We start from the raw sequence: 12,662 nt of genomic DNA, 5'->3' as shown, positions 1-12,662 counted from the left end.
TTAGACCTGTTGCATTTTGGTAGCTCTTCGGTGGACTTGAAATAAGCATGTACTATCATTATTAGCATCTGTGCAGATGTATCTCCTGAGATCACAAAAACCTTGGTCAGGTAAATCATCACCGAACTTTTGTTACTTCGAGTTCATTTGCTCGCCCGAGTTCTGCAGATTAGCACACGACCATAATATGGTTTTGATTCAGTAGTTTATACATGCAAACCAACAATTTTTTGTGCAGAAGATCTAAGGTCTGAAATTTGGCGGATTCAATCCAACGATCGTTCGTACGTTGTAATGGTCAGGCTTATATAATTGAGGATGTGTTAGTACGGTGATCGAGGATAAAGTGATTACTCATGCCGATTATCCGCACGGGAGGGAATGAAAGGAGAACAACTTCTTCGACTGTAGTAGAGACATACTCCAATAAACGTCAAACAAATATAAAACAGCATGGTTACAGCAATCCATATCTTATGGTTCTTTCTCTCTGTTTTTTTTTTCCTATGCAGAAAAGGCAAGTAGTAATAAATAAATAAGTAGAGTAAAAAATAAATTTATACACGCTGCCATTGCTACTGTTTGATGGATTGATCATTCAGTCGACTTTCTTTTATATATATAATAAATTTTATTTTTATACAATGAAAGCTTTATTGAGAAAAAAAATCAATCAATTACATCAGGATGAGTCATCCATCAGATCAAGAATGAGATCAGCTAGCACTATTGACCATCCTATCCTAGCTACTAGCTTGCTGCTGCTGCTGCCGCCTGGTCCTCCTCCAGCTGCTGCTTCTTGACGTCGGCGAGCAGGACAGCGACTATCATGTACATGCACCAGACGCCGAGGAAGAAGTTGAGAAGCGACAGCGGCGCCGCCGCCTGCGGGGAGCCGAAGACGCGCTCGGCGACGGCGTCCTTCTTCATTGTCTCTTGAGGTGGTGACGGGCGGCGGCGCGACGTCGGGGATGTCGATGGCGACGTGGGGCGGCGCCGCAGCCGTGTTTGAGGCGTTGGAGGAGGAGGCGGCAATCGGGACGGAGAGCACGGCGGGCACCATGCTGCCGCCGGCGAGCGACGCGCGGATGGTCCCAGCTCGGGCACGCCGCCTGCATACAAACTTATAGGCGAGCCGTTCCGTCAGTCCGAGTCCGACATTGAAGCCAACTCCTTCATTCTAATCCCAGTCGGAATTTCCAGTGTTTATAATCTAATCTTTTCACAATAAAAGTATTACTCCTATATTGCAAAATTATTATTATTGTTGTTGTTGTTGATGATGATGATGTTTTATGTCCAATGTTTATTGATGCACACAGACCATGCATACTCTCTCTTATACAAGTATTTTGAATAAAACGATTTGTCAAACGCTAACATTGTCATACATTATAAAATGTAAAATGAAGGGAGTACATGCAAACCAACAAACTCATGGCAGATGACCTAACGTCTGAATTTTGGCAGATTCAACGGGTTTCAGGCTTTCAACGGAGTTCTCGAGCATGTATCAGAGGGTTCCAACGATGGCTCGTGCGTTGTCACGTGTCAGGCTTATATAATTAAGCATTTTGCTAGGAGGGTGATCGACTGTAACAGAGAATGTATGAATATGAACGTATACACGAAAGAAATGGAAGGAGAACGACTTTGCTTCTACCGTAACAGAGATATGAACATCAAACAGATATAAAACAGCATGCGTACGCCAATCCATAGTTTGTGGGGAGGTTTTTTTCGCCTAAGCAAAAATGGCAAATAGTAATAAATAAAATAGAGTAAAAATATAGTAAATTTATAATCAGCTAGCAGTCGACTTATTTTTAATATAATGAAAGTTTTATTGAGAATCAATCAATTACATATCAAGATCAACAATGGGCTAGCATGCATTAATTATTGACCATCCTATCCTAGCTTGCTGCAGCTGCTGCTGCTTGATCCTCCTCCTCCTGCTTCTTCTTCTCCTCGAAGTACTCGAAGCGCAGGACAAGATACAACCTGTACATGAGCAAGACGCCCATGGCGGCGTTGAGAAGCGACACCGGCGGCGGCGCCCGCGGGAACACCTCGAGGCACAGCATCGGCAGCAGCACCACCACGTAGAAGACGGCCACCACCCTCACGAGCGCGCCCTCGGCGGTGCAGCGGAAGAACCCGAGGACGATCCAGCAGAACTCCGCCATGGCCACCCGATCCTGCAGCCGCACGCCATTGCCGCCGTCATCGACGACGCCGGCGTCCTTCTTCTTCATTGTCTCCGAGGTGGCGGCGGCGCGACGTCGGGGATGTCGATGGCGATGTGGGGCGGCGCCGTCGCCGCCGCCGCCGCAGCAGCAGCAGCCGCGTTTGAGCCGTCTTTGGAGGAGAAGGCGGCAATCGGGACGATGGAGAGCACGGCGGGCACCATGCTGCCGCCGGCGAGCACCGTCGTCGGGAGGTCGTCGGAGAGGGAGTACGGGAGCAAGCAGCTGGTCGGCGACGCGCGGATGGTCGCAGCTCGGGCACGCATGCATACATCTTATAGGCGAGCCGTCTCGTCAGTCCGAGTCCGACATTGAGGCCAACTCCTCCATTCTGACCCGAGTCGGAGTCTCGGAGATTCCAGCGTTTATAATCTAATTAATCGTTTCAGAATATAATAAAAGTGTTATATATTGCAAAATTATATTTTGTCAGAAACATCGTGAACTACTCATTGGCAAGTACAAACAAGGAGAAAATATAATAAAACCACATAAACAGTACATTAAAAGAAGGGTAGAGGTTGAGCTGAGTTTAGATGAATTTTACATGTTGTATGTCTTAATTTCAAGTTGGTATGAATCAGTCATAAATTTTAGGTTTTAATATGTTTAAACCATTTTCAGAAATTTAATTTGATTTGTTGCATCATCACGTTTTATATCTATGCTAGAAAAGAATTATGACATCAATATATCTATGCTAGAAAAGAATTATGGCATCAACGATCGGGAGAGGGAGCACCAAATAGTACCTATATGTCATCGAGAGGGATGCCCTATTCACCGTGGAGTAGGGGCAGGACCTGGCCTTTAGCTCGAGGCCTAGGATTGGCAACCCATTAAGATTGAGAAATTTTCACCATATAGTCACCATGCAAAGCCCATCTCTCCTTGGGCTAGCCCAGGCATTGGGCCAATCCTGAGTCCTCTCCTGCTACGGATTAGGGAATTTTTTTTATTAAAATATTTACAAAAATATTTTTTTTGTTTTAAAATTTACAGATCTAATCACCTGCCACCCTTTGGAAAAAATCGCCCTGCCAGAGAGCGGCAAGGGACCTAAATACAAATTTTCCAGCACAACTTGTTAGCTCTATGATTTTACAATTTAAAATTATATTATATAAAGTCAGATGAAATAAAACTTTATATCAAAATAGTAGAGCTCAAGGAGATCTACAACTTTGTAGTTAACAACTTTTTTATTTAAGATGTTTTAGATATTCAAATATTCGTTACAAAATATAAAACACATTTAAAAAAATCTCAGATCTACATCTCAAACGACATTGGATGGAGATAAACTTTATATAAAAGTTGTAGATCTTGATGAGATCTATAACTTTGTAGTTTATCACTTTTCCATTTAAAATCATTTGAAGTATCGAATAAGCATTATTATTTTTAAGCCATTAAAACCGGTGGAAAGGGTTTGAACACAAATAAAAATTTTGCATTTAGGTCCCTTACCACCCATTGGGAGGGCGATTTTTAAAAATCGCCCTTCTAGAGGGCGGCAGGCGATTAGATTTGTAAATTTTCGAAACAAAAAATTATTTTTGTAAATATTTCAATAAAAAAATGTATAAATAAAAAAATTCATGGATTGGGTGCGCTGAGATAACCTACGAAAATATGCGGCTAGGTTTAACTCATCAAGATCAGACAGCCAGGATCATTTCTGATATGAGGGACCATGTAAAACGCCATGTAGGTGGCCATGACGGACAAGATAGGGATTTCATCGAACGCCGAAATGGCGAAAGGCGGGATAGGACACCACAAGCGGCTTCTCGGATGATAGTAAAGTTGGTGTTCTGGTGGCGTTGGGTTTCGAGAGGCGATGGTTGAGATGTGTCGCGTTAGAAAATGACTGTCAAATTTTGTAGGTTTTGTAGTAAACATCAATCCTCTTATTTGATTTGAGAAATAAATCCGACTCCCCAAGCATGCCTTTGCGCCTCTAACCCTTATCGGACTGTATTTTGGACGGGGCTCCCATCTCCTCTACAACGGAGACATGAGAATCCTCATGACACAGGTTAAACCTACCTGGAACAGTTGCTCCTACATAACAACCTAAAACCACACGCCACGTAGTAGCACTGTAAATGGCCACAATCTTTATCACTGAATTTCTTTCATCCTAACCTTAGCCAGCTATATGACCGTTTCGGTAGACGTGTGGCGATGTGTTTGCATGTGCGTAATTCCTCTCTAAACAACAACTGTGCGGCGTAAAGCATCCGGCCTTTTATCTCTCAACCCATCTGCCCATTTGGCATGTCCACCTCAGGGGAAGGTAATAGGAGAAAGCACCTGCATTGGCGGTTTGTGCTGGCGTGCAAAATAATTTCAGGTCTCTCTACTCTCTGGTTGTAGTAGGTTGCTTCAGGTGTTCTTCACCCAAAGTGATCATCAATAAGTGATCCCAAGTTCAGAAAAGTACAGCAGAAATAGAGTTGATTTAGACGGGATGCATGGCCAAATTAGAGGGAGTTTAGGTGGCAAACTATTTTCTAGTACACACCTCAATCAATTGCGACATTGATCGGATTTATTTTTCTATTATGTTAGGCTCTTGTGGAAGCTAGTTTAGCTTTTGTTTTCTTTCCGCACGTCGAAACGAGAAATATCATTAACTTATGACTAATTTAATATTAACTATTATGACTTAAAAGTAGGTTTATTTGATTTTTTTAAAAAACTTATATATAAAAACCTTTTGTAAAAAAATATATTTCAATAATTCGGGAAATGTGTTTGCTGTCTTTTTTAACAACTCACACGAGATAGTGCGATGTTTTTATTGATAAAGAAGAAAAAAAATATAAGTCTATAATCTTGGAATACCATAGCCAGGAAAAAAAACCACACCATATGCCTACAACCAGATCTCGCTACTGAAAGACAAACAGGCACGACACCTCTAAGGAAAGGACCTTACAGACAAGGCCTTCAAGAAGGGATTGAGACCCGAAAGTGCCACGGTCATCCGTCTTGGGAAGCCAAGACAAAGTTTTCACGTGAAGAAATCCTATTTAGGAGAGCAGAGATCACACAACAACACCCCCAAGAAGAAAGCGACGCCCGTACATGTCGCTGTTGCTGGCCCGAGCTTTCGCTCGTGAACTTTCTGCCCTCCCGAGTCAAAAAGTCATTTGCTGGAAATAGCAGCCCGCCAACTGTACACCTTCGACGCGCGGCCACCACACCAGCGCCTCGTCGCTGGTTGGCCATCAAGAAGGAGCTTGGCCATTGACGCATTCTGAATCCATTCACGCAGTTGGATTGGAGAGGGAGAGAGGGAGAGAGAAGAGTGGATCCCCTCTTCTCCGCACTAGCCCACCAACGCGGTCATCAAGAGGACAAGAGCTCATGCTAAATGAGAGAGTTGCAAAAGCTAAATGAGGAAAACGAACGCACCAATGACCCATATAGAAGAACCAAATCGCTGATGTACCTCTTGGATGATCGGAAATTTGATCTCAAGTCAAATGTTAAACCAATCTTGCAAGAGTATAGGTTAGCATTTTTCTTTCTTGAAAGGAACTGAGCTTTACGAAGTCTGAGCGGCTTCAAACGTGAAGGACTATTGTTGCAAACAGTTTGAACTATAGGACTTGATGCTTTAAACTCGATTTAACTTGCATGTTTGAGAAAAAAAAAGGAATTTTTCAACAAAGTTGGAAATGAAGTTATGTTGAAGTCAGAGGGAATGCAAAGTTTACACCGTTTTCAGAAGAAATTATAGCTCGGCAATAAGAGAAACATTTTAATAAGTGCAGTAGTATGACTATCTTTTTTTTAAGAGAAAATTGGAACCATGCCATTATAATTTTGCAAAGTTTAAGATATGTCATCCTGACCCACATGTCATTGACTCATGTGGGTCCTACATGTCATTGAGATACCGATGACATATCTTAAACTTTGCAAAATTATAATGGCATGGTTCCAAATTACCCTTTTTTAAACAACCCACACAGAATAGTGCGACGTTTCTATTGATAAAGCAGAAGAAAAATACAAGTATATAATCTATAGACAGGGAAAAAAATATACATCCACACCACGCGTTTACGTCTGATCTTAATGCTAAATACAGGACAAGCACACAACACCCCTAAGAAATGGGTCTTCTAAACGACGCCTCCAAGGAGAAAACGACGCCAATAGCACCGCTGCCGCCCGTCCTAGAACAGGACGTGGTTTTCACCTGAAGAACCCACTGAGAGAGGAAAGAAAATGCAGCAACGCCCCAAGAGGAAAACGTCGCCCCCAGCCCGAAGGCTAGGCTTAGTAGTATGACTATCATATTTAATTTAATTAACTAAAGAAGAATAAAAGGTTTTCTTCGACCAACCCACGGCACTAAAAAGTGATAACGTTAGAAAACCCCAACAATGACATGAGGCAAAGGAGAAAGTAAAACAACAGTCAAAATTTGTAGGCTTCGTAGTATCAAACCCCTCATTTGTTATGAGAAATAATGCCTCGTATTAGTTTGATTTTAGAAAATTCTTAGAAAAAAGAAGCAGAAGTTCCATCGATCCATTTTCATGTGTCGAGCCAATTTTTTTTTATGTTTTTTCTTAATTAAAACTAAAATTAATACACTAGTTAATCATGTAAGAATAGTCAAATATCTGTGACAATCTAGCACAAGCGAAGTGAGCAAGTAATCCAACTAAACATCAAATAAGTCAACATTAGTCTACTCCTCGTCGTCATCGCCGTCGACCTCCTCTTCCGCCGCCGCCGCCGCCGCCTTCCCTTTCGCCTGAGCCTTGTCGGCCTTCGCCTTCTCGAGCTCCTTGACCAGCTCGGCGAGGCAGGTGTCGGCGTTGTCGCCGGCGGCCTTGGGCGTGAGGTTCTCGGCGACGTCGGCGGGGGTCATGTCGACGTCGCGCAGGAGCGCCCGCACGGCGTCGAACAGGTGGTGGGCGTCGATGCCGAGGTAGACCTTGGCGAGGAACTTGAAGGCCTCGAAGCCGCAGTAGGACATCTCGATGTGTTTGTCCATGCGGCCTCGCCGGATGAGCGCCGGGTCGAGCTTCTCGACGTGGTTGGTGGTGAACACGATGATGCGCTCGCCGCCGCACGCCGACCAGAGCCCGTCGATGAAGTTGAGCACGCCGGAGAGCGTCACCTTGCTTCCCTCCTTGTCCTTCTCCTCCTCCTCCGATGGCGGCGACTCCTTCTTGTCGCCGTCGGTGTCGTTCTTGGCGGCGGCGGCGTCCTTCTTCTTCTTGTTCTTGCGCTTGCCGGTGAGGTCGAGGGAGCAGTCGATGTCCTCGATGACGATGATGGACTTGCTGGTGGTCTCGATGAAGAGCTTGCGGAGGTCGGTGTTGGTGCGGACGGAGGTGAGCTCGATGTCGTAGATGTCGTAGTCGAGGTAGTTGGCCATGGCGGCGATCATGGTGGACTTGCCGGTGCCGGGCGGGCCGTGCAGGAGGTACCCCCGCTTCCACGCCCTCCCGACGCGCGCGTAGTACTCCTTCCCGTTCCGGAACGCGTCGAGGTCGTCCATGATGTCCTTCTTCCTCGCCGGGTCCATGGCGAGCGTGTCGAACGTCTTGGGGTGCTCGAACACCACGTGGCTCCACACGCTCTCGCACCACCCGCCGTCGTCCCCCCAGGTGTCGCCGGCGAGGTTGGTGAAGAGCTTGCGCTGCCGGTTCCTGACCATGGCGGCGCGGCCCTCGCGGCGGACGTGGGGGAGGTACTCGCCGAGGACGACGTCGCGGTCGCGCTCCAGGAAGGAGAGGCGGTAGAACCGCCGGTCGGCGCGGGCGGCGCGGCCGCCCCAGTAGAACCCGCCGCCGGCGTCGTCCTCCCGCAGCGGCGTCGAGTAGGCGAGCCACCAGACGGTGACGCCGCCGCGGAACACGTCGGCGACCTCCTCGCGGTCGGCCATGGAGAGGACGAACGCGTCGGGGTTCTTGGCCGGCTCGGCCCGGAGGTGGCGGACGCCGGCGGAGGCGTCGCAGGTGGCGCGGTGGAGGTAGGCCTGGACCTCCCTGTAGGCGTCGCTCCGCTTCATCCGGCCGCCGTCGTGCTCGGCGACGGTGACGGTGAGGTAGGGGTCGACGACGGCGGCGAGGCGGCGGGCGTGGCGGGCGAGGTGGCGGCCGACCAGGTGGTGCAGCTGCAGCGACTGGAGGCTGTTCCACACCACGGTCCACAGCACGGCGGCGAGGCTCAGCACGATGCCGGAGTTGACGCTGCTCCACGCCGACGCCGCCGGCGAGGCCTCCATGGCCAGCGCCTCCGAGCTCTGTGTGCCACAGTGTGCGGTGTCTCTCTCTCTCTGGATTGGGTGTGAATTTATAGAGAGGGGGTTGCTCTGCTCTGCTCTGCTCTTCGTTTTGGTTGCTCTGTTTTGTTTTTGAAGTGTTGGTTTTGAACTTTTTCTTTCTTTCTTTTTTGTTTTGAAAAAGTTTTGGGCGAGTGGTCATGTGCTGAGACGTTTTTGACCGTCTTGTGTGGATGAAGGAGTCACAAAATGAATCTTGGCAAGCAAGTATCTTGCTCCGTTTGCTTGAGGCGGTTGGGAACCCAACTCCCATACACGAAAAACGAAGCAGTCCATTAACGTGTGATTAATTAAATATTTGCTAATTTTTTTTTAAAAAAAATAGATTAATTTGATTTTTTAAGTAATTTTTGTATAGAAATTTTTTGCAAAAGACACACCGTTTAGCAGTTTAAAAAAGGTGCGTACGAAAAACGAGAGAGAGGAGTTGGGAACCTGCCCAAACTAACAGAGCCGCATATGCTACTACATGGTCAGAGAAATATTTGTTGGACCTGAGGTGTTTGGTCGGTGAATGATGGATGGACCTAAATTGATGATAATTATTTGAGGGTATAAAGGAATGAGCAAGATATTATAGAGTTAAAATGGTTGATTTTAAATAGTTCTATGAGAAATGCTTGATGATTTTTGTTTTGGCAAAATTCGTAGCAGTTAATGGCTTAAAATGTATGCCCGTAATAATTCATCGCCCATTCCATAAAAAAATACAATAGTGATAGAAAGTAACTAGTGCTAAAGTAGATATGGTTTTTTAGGTGCTAAAGTAACTAGTGCATGTTATTTTGGTATTTTCCCTGTAGCAATGGCAGGTAGAAGCACAGGGAGGATTATTTTGTGAGTAAATTTTACAAAACTGCAGTTTTTTTTACCAAACTATCACAAAACTATATATTTAAGGCGTTGTATTACAAAACCACAGATTTAGCACCATGTTTATCATAAAACTATAGATTTAAGGTTAAGTATTACAAAACTACATATTTAATATTGAAGTTACCACAGAACTACAGCTTTTAGAGTTTAAATTCATAGCACCATTATTATGCTGCAGCTATAAACATTATTGTTTTGTGACTAAATTAGTTCTAAACCTGTAGTTTTGTAATAATTTAGTTACTAAACATGTAGTTTTATGACACATCATCTTAAATGTGTAATTTTGTGATAAATTTAGTGTTAAATGTGTAGTTTTGTGATATACCGAGTTAAATATGTAGTTTTGTGATAGTTTGATAATAGTATATGCAGTTTTATGAAATTTTTTCTTATTTTGTTGCATCATGTGATTCAGTTATTGATTTTTTTTATCGAATGGCTATAGGCAATTCTTAAATGCTATGAATTGTCCGTCCTCTATGGCCTTGTTTAGTTCCAAACTTTTTCTTCAAACTTCCAACTTTTCCATCACATCAAAACTTTCTGTAAGATCGAATCACACGAACTAAGCCAACCAGATGGGGGATGAATGGTTGGCATACCCAAAAACCGAAAACTTTTAGCGGAAATAAAAGTTACCCTCAAAATCGATGGAGATCGATCTAACCGAGATTGATCTGCCGGTCTAACCGCGCTCACGTCGCCGGTCTGACCGGTGTTGATCACTCGGTCCAACCGCCTGAAGATTGCCTGCTGCGTGTGAAGTCGTCGCCGGTCTGACCGCCGGTGAGTCGCCGGTTAGACCGTCGAAACCCGGTAAAACACAAATCGAAGAACTCTCAAAGTAGATGACAACTTTATTGCTTCTCTCTGTGTTTACAAAGTGCACCAACAGCACTCCTTACAAAAATCTCGACTAAACTCGAAACCCTAACTAAACTAGCAACTCAATTGCTCTCAAAAGCGATACAAAAGAGATACCGGGAAGCCTCACGCTCCCCCTCTATTTATACATGAGGTAAGCAGCCTAAAGCCACGAACCAAACTCATATTAAGAGTCCTAAACACCTTAGGAAACCCTTTAGTATAAGAAAAAAACTTTACATAACCAATCGTACCAAATTTGGACTCCTTCCAAATTTGACTCCACATCCCATACACACAATACCTCCATCGTATGCCATATGGAATCTCCATCAACCACGTGCATCAACTCTAGCCTAAGTATCCCGCATGATCTCCGACCACCACGGACATCGTCTTACCACCAAGCCGACTCCTGGTCCATCACCACAAATACTCTCCCGAGGCATCGAGTCACCTACACATGAAACAAACAAAGAAACTATATTCCGAGACCAAGCTATCCCCAACTTGACTCATTAGTAGCAAACAACAATATTACATACGTATAGAATCCATCTAGAAGCCATAACCATGAAACAATCACGGATATCTAAAGAAACAACCCGAAATCGAAACCGACACAGCGTCGGCCGGTCAGACAGCGGGCCTGGCCGGTCCGACCGCACACATAGCACCGGTCTGACCGGCAACCTCCGCCCGGTCGGACCGGTCACATAAAATAACAGTGAATCCGATCATCATCTGAAAAACCACTTCGACGATAATCTCCAAATATCAAAACCAATAATCACAGATGCCAATTGTTCATCACAGAATAAGAATCAAAACACACGTTGATCTTACACTTTTCTATACATATAAACTTTCAACTTTTCTATCACATTGTTCCAATTTCAACCAAACTTTCAATTTTGGCGTGAACTAAACACACCCTATATTAGAATCTTTAGACTCTACTACATAGGATCCCTATTCCATGTGTGGATGGGGTTTGAGGTTTTCTTGGAGTTGTGGTTGGTATTGGATCATAGTTTCAAAGAAATTCATGCACGAGTCGCTCTCTGTAGTTTGAGAAATAAATATATCTTTGAAGAATTTAACCTCCCTATAAAAGGAATCCACAAAGAAAAAATGTTGTATGATTTAGTTCAACTGGACGCGAGTGTATTTGAACATTGTTGCTCCCTGGATCAATGATATGGGTGTAGTATGTCAATTTCTCGTTAAGTGACACCTTTCACCTTTTTTTTTGTCTTTTAAATGAAACTATTTTTTGTTGTAATATGCTTTTGAAGTATCATCAATCATAATATGGTGAATTACCAAAGTATATTTGGAGACGAAAACCTATAATCATATAACAGCTTGCCTATGCGTAAATCAAAAAATTAGTTGAATATGACAGTTATATGTATGTGTTACAAACAAATCCAAATCTCAAAGTGATGCCCTTCTCTTTTCTTTATTTGCCACTAATTATCCATTTTCCCTCGTTGTACCATTATATCCTTGTCGACGAGAGAAACCAACTCCACCTACCACCCTCGCTACTTCTGTTTTCCGCAATCTATAAGCTTTGTCAAATTCACCTCCACCACCCATGTCCTAATCATCATCTGCCTCTCAAATGAAATGGAAATGGTAATATTGGTCGTAATAGTGATGACACCTTGGAGAAGAAGAAAAAGAAGAGGAGACTGAGCACATGGTAGAAGAACAAGAATAAACTTTTTATGAAAGGGGAAACAAGCAGACAAAATAATAAGAAAAAAGAGGGTAGTTTGAAGACCAAGTGGAATCCACGCAGATGATGTGCATCCATGCATGCGTTGGATATTTCAGGAGGATAAAACAATGTGACAGTTGGATCGGCATGGAAAAGGTGCTGTGCACTTCGCATGGAAGATTGGTTCGGATGCTAAATGTTTTTTGTCACGGACTCACGGTTAATTAACTTTTTCATTCATAAGATAATCTCATGGATCGTAGCTTACTTTGCACGCGTCGTTTTCTGCTAAACACCTTTTCTTTGCTTTAGTTTTGTCAGGATACAACAAACCCCAGCAAGCTCTCCTGCATCTTTCTCAGAAAAAAATAATTTATTTTCTTTTCAGTTGGAATACGATGCCTGAAGAAATGTTACTCGAGAGGGTTGCCAGGTAGCACCAGAAATGCATTAGCGCAATTCAAAACTTCACACAATTTTTCATCGTCGTGATATTACTCTACTATTTTTCACCCATAGGGTGTGTTTGGAAAATGGGTTAGGGGAGGTGGGATTGAGAAATAGAAATAAATGAAGAGATATAATAAAATGGGGTGAGAAAAATGAATGGCTAAGATTA

The 12,662-nt window shown here is 44.0% G+C and overlaps 1 protein-coding gene across 1 annotated transcript; it reads right to left on the bottom strand.

Annotated features, from left to right (window-relative positions):
• Positions 1 to 6,806: 6,806 nt before the first annotated feature.
• Positions 6,807 to 8,610, bottom strand: LOC127778421 (AAA-ATPase At3g28580-like). Its single transcript, XM_052305020.1, has one exon. The coding sequence runs from the start codon at positions 8,512 to 8,514 to the stop codon at positions 6,967 to 6,969; it is 1,548 nt and encodes a 515-aa protein (XP_052160980.1). The 5' UTR covers positions 8,515 to 8,610; the 3' UTR covers positions 6,807 to 6,966.
• Positions 8,611 to 12,662: the final 4,052 nt, after the last annotated feature.

The sequence above is a fragment of the Oryza glaberrima genome, chromosome 7, assembly GCF_000147395.1.
Source record: "Oryza glaberrima chromosome 7, OglaRS2, whole genome shotgun sequence".
NCBI classification, from domain to species: domain Eukaryota; kingdom Viridiplantae; phylum Streptophyta; class Magnoliopsida; order Poales; family Poaceae; genus Oryza; species Oryza glaberrima.
The sequence above is the reverse complement of the archived record's forward strand: the minus strand, read 5'-3'. Positions and strand labels throughout refer to the sequence as shown.